The sequence below is a fragment of the Agelaius tricolor genome, unplaced genomic scaffold (assembly GCF_023055355.1).
Source record: "Agelaius tricolor isolate 1412-34295 unplaced genomic scaffold, bAgeTri1.0.p SCAF_2, whole genome shotgun sequence".
NCBI lineage: Eukaryota > Metazoa > Chordata > Aves > Passeriformes > Icteridae > Agelaius > Agelaius tricolor.
In genome coordinates this window covers 31,171,864-31,189,241 of record NW_027269262.1, presented here as the reverse complement: position 1 = coordinate 31,189,241, position 17,378 = coordinate 31,171,864, and the positions used below count along the sequence as shown (strand labels likewise).

The following is a 17,378-nucleotide window of genomic DNA, read 5'->3' as shown; positions in this document are numbered from 1 at the left end:
GGGGAGGAACAGGTCCCGTTCTCGCCTCGGCCGTGTCTGTGCTGCTGCTGCTGCTGCTGCTGCTGCCGGGAGCCGCGGGGCGGTGGGGCCGGCAGAGCGGCATTGCCGTGTTCCTGCTGCGGAAGTGACGCGCTCGGGGCGCGCCCCGGCAGCGCCGCCGGCGGTTCCTGTGGCGGGGCGAGATGGCGGCGCCCGGAGCCCCGGTGACCGTCACCGTCACTTACAGTAAGCGCCCGGGGCAGCGGGCGGGGGGCGCAGCTCCGGCCGCTCCCGGCCCTTCCCCGCCCCTCCGCCCGCCATCCCGGCCCGGCCCGGAGCGGCACCGGGCGCTGCGGGGCGGGCGGGCCCGGCTGCACCGGCGGTGGGGGCGAGCGGGGGCGGCCTCGGCGGGGCGCGGCCCGGGCCCGCTCAGCCCGGGGTCCGTCCGGCTGTGCCGTGAGGCTTCGCTCCTTACTGGGCACGGCTCGCCAGAGTCTCCTCCAGCCGGATCGCGGGCGTAGGTGTGCTGCGAGGGTGGTGGGGGAACAGGTGACACGGCGGCCGTCGCACAGGTCGCATCTTGGGGGGACTGGAGCATCTCTCTTAAAAGGAAGAGGTGAGGGAGCTGGGCCTGTTCAGCCTCGAGGAGAGATGACAGAGGGGACCTCATTGATATGAATGAGTATCTGAAGGGGGGATGCCGAGAAGATGGAGTCAGGCTCTTCTCAGTGGTGCTCAGCAATAGCACAAGAGGCAATGGGCAGAAACTAATGCACAGGAAGTTCAACCTGAATACGAGGAAGAACTTCCTTATTGTGGGAGTGACTGTGCCTTGGTACAACTTGCCCAGAAAGGTTGTGCAGTCTCCCTCATTGGAGATATTCAAGAACTGTCTGGACACAATCCTGTGCCACATGCTATAGGATGACCCTGCTTGGGCAGGGAAGTTGGACCAGATGACCCACTGTGGTCCCTTCAAGCTGATCCATTCTGTGATTCTGCTGTTTGGGTAATCTTCATTTAGATGAAATATATTGATGAACTCAGCACTGCATGTTAAAAGCAGGTGCTACCCAGTTGGCTTCCTTCTGGTTTGTTGAAGAGGCTTGGGTGTTGGCAGCTAGTGAGCTGCAAGGCTGCCACAGAGAGTGGTTTCTTTGGTAGGACAGGTGGCTGCTGACCTGATGGAATGGGTCACTCAAAGGCCAGCTGATGTGGGCTTTTTTTCCCCCTCGAAAACAAAAACCAGAGGAGGGAGAAAAAGGTGGAGGGGAAGATGTATCTGTAAACAAATATAAAACCTTACTGTAAAGGGCTGAGAACAGCTTGAACTCCGCAATTCTTACAAATAAGATGGGAAACACCGTGGTTAAATTTTGAAGTGGATCTAAGTGAGACAGTAGGAGGAATGAAGAAGATAGTAAGGTGTTAAATCAACAAGATGTTCTGCTGAGTTTTGTTAGCAAAACTTAGTAATTTTTTAATTGTATTTTTAAAAAATTGAATAATAATTTCTGCCTTTGTTTCTTTTGCCCTATGTTGGTAATGTTGCTTCCACCTCTAAAGCTTATTGTTTGTTTGTAATTGCTCATTCGTGTTTTCAAATTGTGCTTCAAATTGTTTTGTTAAAATGTTTCCTTTATCACCTGGTAGTTTTATTTAAGAGTCTTTGGTGAGGAATTTTTTGGAATAATTTGTTGGAGTCATCATGATTCATGTGCTCACTGGTGCCTTCAGAGAATTCCATTTGATCTAAGGGGGTTTTCATTTTGCAATGTCAGCAGTTTAATGATTTGACATATTTATAATTCCAATGTCTTGCTGTTTGGCAACAGCCTGCTTGTCTGAGAATGTTTTTGTCTTTCTAATTGTTTTCTTACCTGATCATAATTTTGTCGTTAACAGATAGCAAATAGAAGCCTTTGTTCAGCTTGGGCTTCATCTGTGTTAATTACACCTTCAGCTGTCAGATGTGGCTTGACCACTTTGCACAGAACATTTTTAGTAAAGTTTTGTGTGCACGAGTAAAAGTGGGAAAGATGGAAATTAGGACTGAGAAATAGAACAGCAGACCCACATATGTGACTTGACAGTCTGCAAGTGTGGTGGGCAGACCCTGGCTGGACATCAGATGCCCACCAAAGCCACTCTGTCACTCCCCTTTTCAGCTGGGCGGGGGACAGAAAAGACAACAAAAGGCTCATGGCTTGAGAGAGGGGCAGGGAGAGAGCACTCACCAGGTCATGGGCAAAACAGACTTAACTTGGGAATATGTCGTTTATTAACACTCAAATCAGAGTAGAACAGTGAGAACTAAAAGAGAAAAAAACTACTTTTCCCTCGGGCTAAACTTTCCTCCTGAATTCTCTAATTCCTCCTGCCTGAGCAGTGCAGGGGAATGGGGGCTCTGGTCAGTTCATCACACTTTGTCTCTGCTGCTCCTTCCTCCTCAGGCTCCTCACACTCTTCCCCTGCTCCAGCATGGGTTCCTCTTACAGATTGCAGTGCTTCAGGAGCAGACTGCTCCAGTGTGCATCCCCCACAGGGGGACAAGTCCTGCCAGCAAACCTGCTCCAGCATGGGCTCTTTTCTCCATGGGTCTGCAGGTCCCTGCCAGGAGCCTGCCCCAGCACAGGCTTCCCACAGGGTCACAGGCATCCACCTGCTCTGCTGTGGGATCCTCCATGGGTTGCAGGGGCACAGCTGCTTCACCGTGGTCTTCACTGTGGGCTGCAGGGGAATCTCAGCTCTGGCACCTGGAGCAACCCATGAGTTGTTCCTTATGGTGACTTCACTCTGCTGTGAATTTACAGTAAAATTTTTTTACAGTCTGTCCAAAGTGGTGCTCATAATTTGTAATTAAACTGGTTCTGTTGTTGCCCAAACTTCATCTGTTTTTTTCCTCAGTTAGTGTTTTTTTTTTCCCTCTCAATTGCTCATGGGCAGAGCCCTCATACAAAGCAGTTGTATATATCAAAATGACCTTTTGAAATGTATTGAGATTGTGGGGTTTTTTTCCCCCCCAAAACAAACTGATAAGAAGGGCAGTTTATGGAAGGTGCTTGGGTGAGAGGGGCATAATGTGATTTTAAACTTAAAAGTTGTCTCGGAATAACAAATTTTTTTGAGGCTTTAAAATATTTGAGGATATAGTGTCACTTATCATGTGCCTGTAGGGGGGTTGGGGCATTTTAAAATCAATTTTCCTAGCACTCTCCTTTGTAAAAGATACACGCTCTTTAAATTAGAGGTGTGAGTATAGTTTTTCTTCTGTTGTATGTGTTAAGTTCTCTCTTCCTGCAGAGTAAAAAATTTCTGTTTTGATTTCCCTTGCAGCCAGAGGTGGTTGATTCCTGTGGGTGCTTTCAGATTGACAGACCTTATGTGAGTGGGAGCAGAGGGTGGTAGAAAAAAGAGTCTGTTGCAGAGCAGAGATTAATAGGCATAATCCTTTCTTCCCCTTAGAACTACCTCCTGTTTGCATGCAAGTAATCTTAGGGAGTCTGAATAAGAAGTGGAAGGTGACAGAGAAGCTGGGACTTCTCCAAGTGGTTATGTCTGCTTATCAGTAGTATATGGGGAGAAATAGTTTTTGTACTCTGAGAATTCTCTCTGGTTGGTGGTGGAGATGAAACAGGGTAGACAATGATTGCTTGTTTCTCGTGTTTGAGAAGAAGGGAGCAAAGGAATTGATAATTGTCTCAGATACCAAAGACTCAAGTAGGAAATGGGATATATCAGGATAGTGTGGGCTTTCATGCTTTAGCTTGTGGGATGTCTGGACACCATCTGTACTCTTAAAAAGAGATAGGGAATAATATTTAGCCAGAGCTAAATTATGCCAGTAAAATACACCCAAGTCAAACTCTTCAGGTTATACCAGTGTAAACCAAAATTTTCAGCTGAGGTCAGTCACTTCAAGAGGAAGGAAGTGTGGTAGAATAATTTGATTGAAAATTATGATTCTGTATGAGAGCCTGTCATTTGAGAACTTTCTGCATTAATGGTAATAAGTATTAGAGATGGATTCTCTCTGTAATATTTTCTAAGTTACAATAAGAGTTACTCTTAATCTGTTTTTTCTACTAGGTAATGAAAAGCACAGTATTCAAGTTGCTTCCCAACGAGAAGATGGTGAACCTACACTACAAGACATGGCTGTACTTATTGAACAAGTCACTGGAGTTCCCGTTCCTTTTCAGAAACTGATATACAAAGGTAACTTATAAATCTGCCATGTTTCTTATAGATGGTGAGCTTTCATCAGGTGTCCATGATGACAAAAATAAATTCTTATGCCACCAACTGGACTTAAACTATTTTTTTCCTCTCTCATTCTTTGTTTAGGAAAGTCTCTGAAAGAATTGGAACAACCATTATCAGCGCTTGGTGTTAAAAATGGTTGCAAAGTCATGTTGATTGGGAAAAGGGTAAGCATACTTTGGACCTTTTTTCCCCTTAAACTATCGTCATTTTTGTCACTAAGTCAGCTGCTGAACACAGAAACAAGCTGGAGTGTTAATTTTGTAAATTACACACAAGTTGAGTTCAGTCTCATTTACACTGCAAATAACTGCAGTTTGTACTTTTCTGAAATTACATTATTGACTGGCTTCTGATTTACATTATTGACAGGATTCTGCCTAATCTGTGGTCAGTGCTCGTGAGCTTTCTGTGCACTGATGACATTATCTGATCATCTTATTTTTCTGGTTTAAAAAAAAACTTTCCCAACTGTAGCTACTGAGCTTTGATCATCTAGGTTATTTCTGGTGAAATGATTTGTGGCTGGTTTTGCAACTTGAGGATGAGGTAATAATCTTATGATGTAAATATTGCCTATACTTTAGAAACGATAAGTTGACAAAAAGAAAAAAATTGCACTTCTCCTTTTTCCTTCAAATTAATCTCATTAATTGTGTTTTTATACATTGCTGATTTAGATATATTTGTAATTAAGTTTTGGAAGAAGCTGATTTGGTTGTTATTGAAATATGGAAAGAATAGCCACAGTGTAGTGTGCATTCTAAACCCTCAGAAGCCTTTATGTCTGTATCAGCACTGCTGCTTTTTAGCTGCATTGTATCTTTATTTGTTCCTTAGTTGTGAATGTTGTACTTTTGAATACACAGAATAGTCCAGAAGAAGAGGCTGAATTAAAGAAGTTAAAAGATTTGGAGAAGTCAGTGGAGCAAATAGCTAATAAGTTAGAGGAAGTTAATAAAGAGTTCACAAGTATCCAGAAGGTATGCCAGTTTTGTATCACTTTATATCTTTGCAAAGCAATTTAGTAGGTTTTTCTATGTAAAAAAAACCCAAACAAAACAGTTTGGAGGTTTTGAGTAGTCAGTAATAGCTGCCCCTCCTAAATGTCCAAGAGTCAGTAATAATTCTTAGTCAATTCCAAATGCCATTTATGAGTTTGCAAAATAGACACATGGCAATGTTTGGAAAAAAGTAAATATTGTTTCATATGGGATAACTTACATATACCTGGAAGAAGGTCTATTACATGTCTATCATTTTAGTAAACCTAACAGATCTTACATTTACCATGTCAAGAATTGATAAAATACAGAAGAATACAGATTAAGATTGGAGTCCCTATCATGCTCGAAAATACAGAAATAGTAAAGTATATTTTCTGCCATTGTGGATTTTCTAAGGTGAGTATTGTATTGAGTATAGAATAATTTTGTTTTTTTCTTCTTCAGGGATTTTTAGCAAAGGATCTCCAAGCAGAAGCACTAAAACAGCTGGACAAGAGGATAAAAGGAACTGCAGAGCAGTTCATGAAGACCCTTGAACAGATTGATGCCATTGTAAGTAACTAACCAACAGAAACTTACTTGATATTTTAATGTACTAAGAAATTTATTTTTGGCTATCCAAATGCTTCACAGTCATTAGTGGGTCATAACCTTACATTACATTTCCAGAGTATAATATACATCTTCCTGTGTCATGTAGTACCTCAGAGCTAGATGAGAATAAGGGTCTTGTACAGAGATAAATAGAAAATTGCCCCAACCAGTGTATTTCCTTACTTGGTTTCTCTGTCTGCTGGTAAGCCTCATTATATAATTATGTTGCATATCAAGATCATAATAACCTGCTCTGAAGGAAAATGCTGCTTTTCTGTGGTAGTGGTGTCTTTGGGTCTCCTCCTTGGTACAGTGACCTTCTATTGGATTTTTTTTTTTTTTCAGAAATATGCTATGCAAATACCTATAACTGGTGAAATCAGTGTAGTTTAATTTGATGGACTCTTTGTAAAAGTTCAGCAGTGGACCAAATCAGAGTAATAATTTGAACTGGCCATCATCAAATGCTATGTAATATGGATGTGTTCCTGGGAATGGTGGAAGCTTACTAACTAATTTCCTGCTTTTGTATTGTAAGCCCATGATGATAATGTAGTCTTTGCTGCTTGTTATAGCCAACAGTTCTAAATACTTTTTTTAAAAAATTGCTATATTCTAAGTATTTTGAAGTCTTCAAATTTCTGTTTCATTTTGTGCCTCATATAAAGGAGAATATTGTGCTGACTGTTATTGAATGCTGTTAGACATAAATACTTCATATAACTGATTTCCTGCTTGAAATGGCAGATTTACTATGTGTTGTCATGAAAATATCAGTAAGGTGGCAACAACTGTCTCAATTGGATGGGGTTAAAGCTTATTTCTGACCCCTTCAAGTTTTGATACCAAATCCTATTTGGAAAAAACCTCAGTACTTGTATTCTAGGTGCAGTTCTGGAACCCAGCAGGCAGCCTTGTAAAACTGCTTCACTGCTTCCAGAATAATCCAAATTCAAATTTCCCAAGTTTACTTTTAATTCTGTTACTTTTTGTGTGGTTTAAACAGAAAGCATGCTGTGCTGTATCTCCTTATCCAAAATACTCTACATAGTACTGGACAAGGGATCTTAGGTCTAGCACAATGTTTTAGAAGACTTATAATCAGTAACTTGATGTTTAGATTTGGGAAATAATGGAGTACCTGTACTTAGTTTCTTGAGAAAGTGGAGCAGCCAGAGCTAAGACTAATTACAAGTAATTTCTTCCAAAATCTGTAGTAATTGTTACTTTATTGAATAAGAGCCTCTGACATTTGACATTGAAAAGTTGAGTTTTTTGGGTTTTTTTAAATAAGTGAGGGTTTGGATTGACAGTGATTGCAGTTACATTGCACATATTTGTTTCTTTTAATATACAAAGCTGGCTGTGACATTTGTCATGAAAACTGGACTAATGTGCAATCTTGCAGACTAAATACATGTAGGTGGATGGAATATTTACATAAAATGTGGGAGTTCAAAGTGCTGGTGTCACACCAGGTGAAATGAACAGGGCACCAACTTACTGAGGCAGCACTCAGCTCTGTTGTGGTTGTGCACTCTGTGGAGGCAGCAGTACAGACTGGTAGTGAGGGATGTGTATGAGCAATAAATGAGTTCCACTGGAGTAGAAAATGGCAAATAGAAATGCAAAGCTGTATTTTATCTTATTGTAAAATTGGTTTATACAAGTAATTAGCATTCTTTCCAGTAGTCAAGTGAAAAGCTAGTTGTGACACATGTGTTAAATGCTATTGAACATGTAGAGGTGCTGTTGATTGAGTCAACAACATGTTAAAAAATAGAGGGGAAAAATGTGACTGACTGAGAAGAATGGATGATGCATTGTAGAAGTCAAACATACCAGCAAGCTCACACTATAAATATTCCAGCTTTTTTCTTTGGCAGAATTGTCACAACTCATTAAGGTGTCTCAGCTGCTGTGTGTTATTTGGATCACTCACATATGCAAATGAGATTTGGTTGGTTACAGAGAGATAAGGGTGAGGAAGCCTGCATACTGTTTTCCTTCTATTCTAGGAGTATGACTCTTACTGGTAGCAGACAAGCTCATTAATTAGAGGAGCTGAGTTTGGAACTAAATACTTTTACAAGACACCATGCATTCAACAATTATGAATTTAAAATATGGGATTTGGAAGGTGGAGAAGTAAGTTTATAATCATACAGTAGTGGGGTGTGAGAGAAAAAGTGCTGTCACTGCCAGAGATGTGAAGGAAAAGTCCTGAAGGGATGCTTTTGGGTAGAGCATCTGTAACTTAAGCATTGTAACATAAATGTGTTTAAATAGCTATTGCTTTCACGGCATCTTAGAAAATTTTAATTTGTCTGACGCAGTCAGACATTGCCATAAGCTACAGATCTTAGAAGTTTTCTTCAAGAAGAAGTCAGTTGAGTCTTGTTCAATACTAGAAAATTTGTGTGTGTGCATTCACAGATGTGCTATTTTTTTCATCAGTTAAGACAATTGGTCCAGGAATAGAAGTCAAAGTACACTATTTATTACAAATCTCAGTGAGAGGAACACAGGAAATGTTTTACTTGGTCATCTGGACCAGTTTTTTAAATATCTGAAAGGGTTTATCAAGAAAAAGCAAAATTTTTCTGAAATCAGTAGGAAGATTTGAATCCACAGGCATGACCTATGACAGTATGTACCTGCGACCCAGCTCTGTTTTAATGAATGTTTTCACCAATATTGCAGTGGGAGCACTCACTTTGTCCTCAAGATGGTCTCCTATTAAATGGCAGATTTTTTTAATCTAAAAAGACAATATTGCAGAGAACAGATTGTTCTAAGAATTGAAAAAAACTTTCTCTTCTGAAATACCAGTCACTGATTTTGCTAACATAAATTCACAACAAATCTGTCAAATTGCATCTATCAGTATTGAGGATGTTGATTAGCACTACTGACTCATAGTTGTGCTCTGGTGGCCCATCCTCCTTTCCTGAAGATTTTTTAAAATTATAGTTCCTCTGTAGAACTTACTTAAATTAACAGGCTGTTCTGATGAAATTTAACTGTCTCCTTGTCTCTGCTATACTTGTCATTGGATAAATCCATATGAAATTAACATTTCAGGGATTAAAAGCAAGACGTATTCTGAAAAAAATCCCACCACTGTTCCTGTAACAAATATTTTCCAGACATGTGGGAAGTTTTTCCACTTAAAATAAGATGAGACTTTATTAAAGATTGCTAAATTTTTTGAATTTATCTGAATCAATAAAAATGTGACAAGCATTTCTTACTATAATACTTTAATCTCTTAGCGTGAATTGTAAACATGAAATCAGACCTTCAGAGAAAGGTATTTCTAAAGCTCAAGGAACATTGTCACCTGAAAGGGAAGGTTTTTTCCAGCCCTTTCTGTTTGATTTGTGTGTCAGTGCCCCAGGTTACCTGAGACCTTGTGCCCAGCAGTCTGTGAGTGTCCTGTTACCCTTCCCTGAGCAGCTCACTTGGTGCAGGGGTGGTTCACCTGACCTGCTTGGGGTCACATGCAAACAGAGAGGCCCCTCCTGGACTTCCACACCTTTAGTTGGTCTGTTGGTGCCCCAGGCAAGATTCAGGGACAAATTAAGGACACAACAGCATGAGAGGGACCCCATCTTGGTTATCCACAGTCAAATGTTACCTGCTGCCAGTGACTCTTAAGTGCCCTTGAAGGACTCACTTTACCAGTTTATAGAATAGCCCTCCTTTATTAATACAATAGAAAACTCTTGACAAGATTGCTGGTGGTAGTATCTGGCTGCAAAAATGTACTTAAAGCTCTAATACCCAATAATGGAGTCTTCCCTATATTTATGCCATTTTTAACTTACTCTTATTTTTACGTTTAGGTGGAGCTAGAGTGACTCTAGTCATGCATCATGTTCAGTGGGGGGTGGTTGTACTTTGGAGGTGGGTGATGTCAGTATTACATCTGAGGTGACCTTTGAGGCTGGAGCCATACATCAGTATTTCATCCAAGGTAAACTTTGGATTGGAGGTGGGCATCTGTGCTTTTGCCACAGTTGCTGGTTCAACAGCAGGAAATCTTTTTCCTTCCTTGGCTGACAGCTGTTACGTGGCTTATCAGCTACAAGGTATCACCATGTTCCCCCTCTTGCCCCAAAATCCTCTCTTCCCCCAAAATCCTTTTGGACAGACTCTGGCCATGGTGTCTCCAGTGCACCCTCTCTTTGGACCCCCTTAGTGTTTATGTGTGGGAAGTTGGGCACGCTGACCTCATTCCATCTAGGGAGCAGCAACCACATTTTCTCCCTGTAATTTTTCCATATTGTTATATCTGGGCTGGCAACTTTCCACCCTTTTCTGTCCTCCACTTCATCCCCCCTTAGCTTCTGTGCACATTACAGTTTTGTTACTTTCCTACCAAGTTTCAGTAATGGACACTAGGTTGTAGCTTTCTACTGTAGCCTTCATGCTGTTAGAGCTCAAGAGGGAAACACCGCTGAGGAGATAAGGAGTGTTCCCACAGGGAGGTGACACGGCCCAGTTGAAGTGCCTCACACCAGTGCACACAGCATGGGCAGCAAACAGGGAGAGTAGAATCCATTTGTCTGAACAATAAAAGAGCACCTTTTTTTGTTGTTGTTGTTGTTGTTTGTATTTTGATTTTTACAAAAGATTATGTATCTAAACCTCCCAGCTGTGTTGACATTTTGGCTGAAATGAAACAGATTAGGTTAGGGAAACCTGTGTTCTTGGTCTGGACTTAGGGTGGAAAATAAAAGGTAAACTAGTGAGAAACTCCCAAGATTTTTATGCATTTTCACCAGTGAGAACACAGTGTTTTTAAGAATGTTCACATAAACTTTATATAATGATAATCATCTGTACATCTGTTGAGAAAAAAATCATAAAGCTGAGCACCATTCCTCAGCAATGCCCCGGTTTCACATAGCTCAAAAAGGACAAAGCAGGTAACACTTGCCAGGATGACATACATGAACATAATGGGTGGCAGGAGTACATAAAATGATGCAGTTTGAATTAAATGAAAAGCTGACATTGTGTAACACTTCACATCTGTTGCCTTCCATGAGTACATTCCAGGGATGACCAGATGTACAGCTTAGACTGGCAATGGCTGCATTACTAATGATACATTCCAATGATGGCAAGTGATTGAGTGAATGTATTTCTAAGAAATTTGTTCATGTTTTAATCTCTGAAAAAGCTCTGATGAACAGTTAACACACACCACAGCAGAAAAAGCAGTGTGTGTAGTCTGTTGCTGTATATTCCCTAAAGACACGTGGTAGGTTTGCTGTCTCTGTTCTTTGCAGTCAGCTGCATCCCTGGCTTTTTAATAAGTTTTTCTTATAGATTCTTTCTTGTATAATCATCCTTACTGAGCAGGCATGACAGGATGCCTATTCAGAGGATTCTTTGGTAATTCCAGTTTTTGCTGTAAGTCTAATTTGTTCATTTCAGCATTAACCTGCATCAACTTGTTTGCTTATTTTACTGCAGAATCTGCCAGAGAATTTCAGTGACTGCAAACTGAAAAAGAAGGGGTTAGTGAAGAGGGTCCAGGTGAGTTTTCTTTGTGAAAATGAGCTGTTTAGATTTTTTCAGTGTTTGTTCTTACATCGGTATTTTGTATGACCTCCCTTTGAGTAAAATAGCAGACAAAGTACAGTCATAGGTCATGCTATTTTCAGATAATGTTTGTTATTTACATTAATGGCTCGTCTTATGGCTGCCTGATGTTGTGAAGTAATTCTGATAACTTGTAAAGACAATGGGATTGATCACTCCTCCTTTTTTGAATCTTGATGGACTGGAGTAATGCCTGAGGTCTGGGCACAAGGATGCAGTTAACTGTAACTCCTGCTGACCTACTCCTGACCTTGCCAGAGGTGTTCTTTGGAAAATTTAGCTTATACTGCAATGCACCAAATTTCTTTGGAGAGTAGATCTTTGAGATCTGTACAGCAAAGTAGCTGTGCTGGGGATGGAGGGTTTAATTGCTTTTGTATGATGCTTGTAGATTTCTAGGCATTGCTTTCTTAGAGACCTTGAACTGAAGGTTTGTTAGTAAATACTGGAACTCAGTTCCCTCCACTCAAAATTACATAAATGAAGGGTAATGCTATTTGTGTTACTGTTTTTATTTCTATTGTGCTAACCTTAGTGACAGGTTGGGCTCCTAAAAATTGTTTGTGGAAGTACCTTGCATTCATATATAGAATTGAATGATTTTGTCTTTTATTATAACCTTGTTAAATATCTCCCATTGATGTTTCACAAGCTTTTTTAGAACAGCCATCTATTTTAGAGGAAGGCCCATCAAAAAGTACTTTATAGGAGAAATGGTTTTAGTTACAGCTTTAGGAACAAAGCACTTTGTACTCAATTATTGAGATAAGTTCAGGTAATGCAAATGGGAATGAAGGTGGTTGCTGGTGTGGCTGTGTTATGTGGGGGTTCTGAACACACTCCTGATTCCATGTGCCTAACCAAGGCAGCAAAACTTGTAATAGAGTGGTGGCTGTCAACTTTGTGGAAGCTACAGGATCTCCACTCTTGGGTGAAGTTACAGCAGAAGTAAGTGGGGCTTTGTTTAAGAACTGCTGTTAAAAGAACTGCATAAAAGGGGTTCTGTTGAGCAGAGATCAGAATTATTTATGTGCTTTTATATGCACAGCATTATGCAGCTGTGGGTTATGAACCCTTTGAGGACTCCAGAAGAATCCTCAGGGGTTTCAGACCAGAGCTGTCAACAACAGTTTGTTTTTCCAGAGCAAGAACAAGAAAACAGTGGCAAGTTGTGCTTATTATTTTTAAGTATCCATGAAAGCAAGGGGGAGCTATTAACTGCCCTCTACTGCTGGCAGTCACATATCTTCCAGGGTGGGAAGATAACTATGAAAGAGTAGCAGCCCTCAACTGCATTTTGTTACCACCTTCACTTTTTCATCACTCAAGTTCTTACAGACGTGAGTTGATGACAGCTCAAGGGATTGGTTGGAAACAGATGATTCAAAGCGGTGTAATGGTTGAGGAACATTCACATGGCACAACAGTTTGCTGCTCTACAAGGAAAGTGCTTTCTTACTGTCATTTTAATTTAATAACATGAAATGTCTGGTTTGACTGTCAGTCTGGTGCAGACGTAGCAAAAACAAAGGCGAGACATGAAGAGCTAATGGGAGAATCTTTCTCAGGAAGTGCACTGTACTTGCATACCTTGGGGCTGGCCTAAAACAGTTTATTGGCTTAAAGTGCTGGCATGTTGTGCTGTGTACAGGCTGAGCAAAGTGACCAGAGGCTGCTGGCTGTCAGTTGCTCTCTGTGTGTTACTTGTGAGAACTCGTGGGCAGGTTCTAAGAAAGCATAAGGTGCTGTGGACTGCTTTTTTTTGAATGGAGCCTTCTGTTTTTTGAGGAACACCAGATGAAGGTTCAATGGTGCCTTGTGAAGTCGAAAAGGTCTTGGTTTAATGAAAGCTTGTTTTAAGTTAGAGCAGGTTTGTCCCTCCCAGCCTTGGCCTCTGAGGTATGTGTTAGAAAGGAGCTTAGAAGTCATGTTCCAAACTGAATGAAGCACTAACTTGTCTGAACCTTTGTGTTTCCTATTGTCATTTATGAACTTTGGATCAACTGAAAATATGTCATCATCTGGACTGGTGATGGTGGGCAGCCATGCTGTTATCCTTATTAGCCTTATCCAGTGTCACGTTTCTGTTGGATTTTGGGTAAATGCAGATGTGCATAGGCTATTACCAAAACAACTGGAAAGTGGTTGTTGAGTTGACATCTCCAAATTCACTATAGGAACTGTACTTTCAGTTCTTCAGAAACACCTCCGGGTGCAAACTGTGTATTCAATAACATTTGTTTGTTTTTTATTCTCAGGTTTTTCTTGCCCAGTGTGATACCATTGAAGGGAACATTGGCCAAGAAATGGACAAGCTGCAGTCCAAGAATTTGGCACTGGCAGAATGAGGCATCGCCTTACATAATTAGGAAACATAATTGCTCTATGAGCAAGAAGAAAAGTTTGCTCTTTGTTTTGGAGCACATATCCAGCTTCCTTTTTTTTTTTCCCCTCAAAGCCCAGTCTGTTAGACTGGCACCAGTCAATCATTTCTTGCTGGTTGTCTTGTTTGCCGCTTGGTTAGAACTATTATTTTGAAAAGAAATCCTTCCTGAAGAATGGCTGAGCTAATCTTTGTGAATTGTGTATCTTATGGACAATAAGATAGTTTAGTTAACTAAGTTATGAAGTTTTCAGTGGTGGGCAGTTTTGTCTGATACATCTTTGAATTTATTTACAGCTCAAATCAAAGAAGGTCTATAATCGTACAAGTGCCATAAGTTGCAGTTGTAGGACTACAGCTAGATTGAAAAAGGCAAACTGAGACAACATCTGGGAAAGCTGAACATTCTAGTAGACAGTTCAGAGCAATAAAAAACCCCTACACATTTGTATCTACTTAATGTTTGTATGCATTTATAAATATAAGAAAGCTTGACTATAAGGGAGTCGTACCTATTTTAGCCTTAAATTGTCATAATAAATGGAATGTACTGTAACATGTATGGTACTTAATTTTGAGTGGTGCTTTAAGTTGTTACTGAGCTCCTTGATACAGATGTATGTTTTTTACACAGATTTCTGATGTACTGTGGTTTTTATAGATTATTTGTATTTTTATTATTTGTGTTCTGTCTTGAGTTGAGAAATGAAATGAGATTACTCATGCTGCTCAAATACCAAGGGTTCACTTCAAGCAAGGTATAACGGAGGAGCTATTTTGAAAGGTTTTTTTATACTTTTTTCTGAATTTACTGAATTCATGATGCTATATTTAATGGGAAAATGCAGTGATTATTCCAGTCTGTTAAGGCAATCAGTGAATTTTTATAACATGTTGCAAAGAGACACAGGTTTATTTTAGCAATGCCATCTGTGTGAGGGTTATGGCTGAGTCTTGCAGTCACATATGTACTGTGCTTAACCTTCTCTGTTAGGTGAGAAGTCAGCTTTTGTAGGAGACCCAAACTTGAGTGGGTGCAGCCAACTTTGCAGTGGTTGCTCAGAGGTTCTGAGCAGACTGTGGAGCATGTCAGCCTGTAGGTAACATAAATGTACAGGAGCTGCTTTTTCACTGATGCTCCTCATTGGGAGGTCAGCCAGATACACAGCAGCCAGCAAAGCAGGGACTGGGAAGGAGCCTCTTTCTGTGCAAGAAATAAACTCTTCATCCCAAATGAGTCAGACTGAGAATGTTTAGAATTGGCCCTTAGGTAGTGAGGCATTATCCATATGTCTTAAGGTTAGCTGTCCTTTCAAGATAAATGTAGAAAATGTATGTAAAAAGATCTTCTGATAAGTTATAAAGTTTAAATAATACCTGAAGTGTTATTATTACAGTATTGTCTTTGATGTTCGTAATTGGAGGAACATTTTCTTTTTAGTGAAAAATGCCATTGAAAGTAAATGAAGTAATAGCTGTGCATTACAAAGGGTCACTTATATTCTAAAAATGCTGGCTGATCATACCAAGATTTGAGTTGCCATGTGTTTTGCTGTTAACCAGTTACTCCAAGCTTATATTTTTTCCTTATGAAATTCTCTTATCAGCATCTATGGAGGATTTCATAGTCTTAACTCCTAGTAACCTTATCTATCATGTTAGGGTTTGGTATGGTAGGACTGTGGAAGATTTTTCCCTAGGTTAACTAGTCTGTCATGCTGCATTTTCCCAGCACTTTGGAGTTAAGAGGAGGAAGCATCAGTCATAGTCATTTTTGTGAAGCCATGCCTATCCTGTGGCTGCTTCTGGACCAGATTCAGCTGACTCTTAAACCACCAGCAACACTTGCCTAATTCAGGGAATGCAAAATCAACCACTTTCCTATGATGGAAAGGATCCTCACCCTCCCAGATGTGGGCTCTCTAATGTGTTGAGCTTTCACAGGTGCATGTACAATAAGCAAGAATCCCCCTGTGCCCAGGGAGAGAACTGAGAGCTGTGGTCATGGCCAGGACTGTGTCCATTTCTGCTGTTCCTGTGTAGATTTCTCTCTTGGGTGAGAACATTTACAGGCAGACATCGTCTTCCCAACAGTCTTCCCCAGAAATTGCTGCTTCCTTAGATGTGCTTGTGTGAGTACATCCTCAGCCTGTCTCAGAGCAAGGAGGATTAACTTCAGGATGTTCCACAGCAGATCTTTTGATGGTCTGGTACTTTGAGGCAAAGAGAGTGATGGTGAGCCTCTCCCACCAGCACATCTGTGTTCAGCAGAGGGTGGGTGCCCTGAGCCACATTTACCTTGCAGTGCTAAGCAGTTTGGTCTCTAGGACAGAAGTATGTGTATGAAGACCAACTTCTGCAGTATAAATTGTTTTGTCTTCCAAATATAAAAATGAGTTGATTTGTTTTGGAAAACAGATGGTTGTATTTAGAGTTATCCAAGACATTCTAGAGTGAATTGACTTTTATACTTAGTTTTGGAGAGGGGAGTTGAAAACATTTTTTTTTTGTCAGAATAGCCTTAAATTCAGTAAAAGCCAGCATCTGTGCTTTTCAAAAGTGCAGCAGACTGCAATTGTGGGAGGAAGGGGAAGGAAGATGTGATTTTAAATATTCTTCAGAGTTTGTAAATATAAATAATCAAGCTTAAGCTATAGTCTCACTGATTCTGTAGTTCAGGTGTACTGTGATACCTGTTTTGCTACTGAATCGTTTCCTCAGCCCAACAATCTGCCATGATCGTGTCAAAACAGAAGTTACTCCCTTTTGCCTTAGTTGCACTTATCCCATCGTCTTCCTCCAGTTGCTGTGTTGCTCTGGCTGTGTTTACAGACCTTGGATTTGCCATCCTGGCAAAATGTACCATAGGATTTGTCTTTTATCAAAATGGAAATTGAATTGCACACGCCCTTGGCCCCTTTTCTCTCCCAGATCCCGTGGGCTGGTGTGAGAAGAACCAAACCCGACTCAGGGAAATGTGGAGTCTGGAGCCATGGGATGGGTTGCTCTCTGGAAACAGCACAAAATTATAGTGGCAACCTCCATGACCAAGTCCTCTGGAAGGTAATGTCACTGTAAGCCTGGAGCAACACTTTTTGACTTCTAATGGACACTCATGGTTTGGAGTGGAGCACTTGACACCGTGGAAATTGGCACTAAATTTTTTTTTTTCTTTTTTTGGTTAACTCACATTATTGTACTGTGATAAATGAAAAGATAAAAATAAAACCTGGAAAGTTCTCTGCTGTCCTTGGTCATGTTGTAGTCACTAAATTCTGTATTTGGGCTGTATTTTAGTGGAGAAGGCACACAGGGCTCTGGTTGGTGCTGCCGTGTGCGCTGTGCAGGGCATTGAGCAGGGCCTCCCAGAGTGTGGGATTCACATTCTCTGAACAGAGAGAGACAATTCTCTCTCTCTCAGAGTTTTTCCTGGAGAAGCAGAGAAGAGTGATCAAACCAATTCTTACCTCATTTGCTGCTCCTGTGTTTGTGTGCAGGTGGAATGTATTCTGGAGATTGTTTACCGGAGGTGACCA

At 40.8% G+C, this 17,378-nt stretch overlaps 1 protein-coding gene across 2 annotated transcripts; it reads left to right on the top strand.

Moving 5' to 3' along the window:
• Positions 1–40: 40 nt before the first annotated feature.
• On the top strand, positions 41–17,082 carry BAG1 (BAG cochaperone 1). Of its 2 annotated transcripts, XM_071455361.1 has the most exons (7): positions 41–225; positions 4,069–4,197; positions 4,327–4,409; positions 5,112–5,225; positions 5,694–5,801; positions 11,331–11,393; positions 13,718–17,082. In XM_071455361.1, the coding sequence occupies exons 1-7, from the start codon at positions 183–185 to the stop codon at positions 13,805–13,807; spliced, it is 630 nt and encodes a 209-aa protein (XP_071311462.1). In that variant the 5' UTR covers positions 41–182; the 3' UTR covers positions 13,808–17,082. The 2 variants fall into 2 exon arrangements, with proteins under 2 accessions (XP_071311462.1, XP_071311469.1); XM_071455368.1 differs by lacking the exon at positions 5,112–5,225.
• The last annotated feature ends 296 nt before the right edge of the window (positions 17,083–17,378 follow it).

Excerpts from the sequence above, each read along its gene's own strand:
- BAG1 (XM_071455361.1), top strand. The coding sequence starts at position 183 with ATGGCGGCGCCCGGAGCCCCGGTGACCGTCACCGTCACTTACA. Across the intron at positions 226-4,068 it reads GACCGTCACCGTCACTTACA|GTAATGAAAAGCACAGTATT; the intron begins GTAAGCGCCCGG and ends TTTTTCTACTAG. Across the intron at positions 4,198-4,326 it reads TCAGAAACTGATATACAAAG|GAAAGTCTCTGAAAGAATTG; the intron begins GTAACTTATAAA and ends TTCTTTGTTTAG.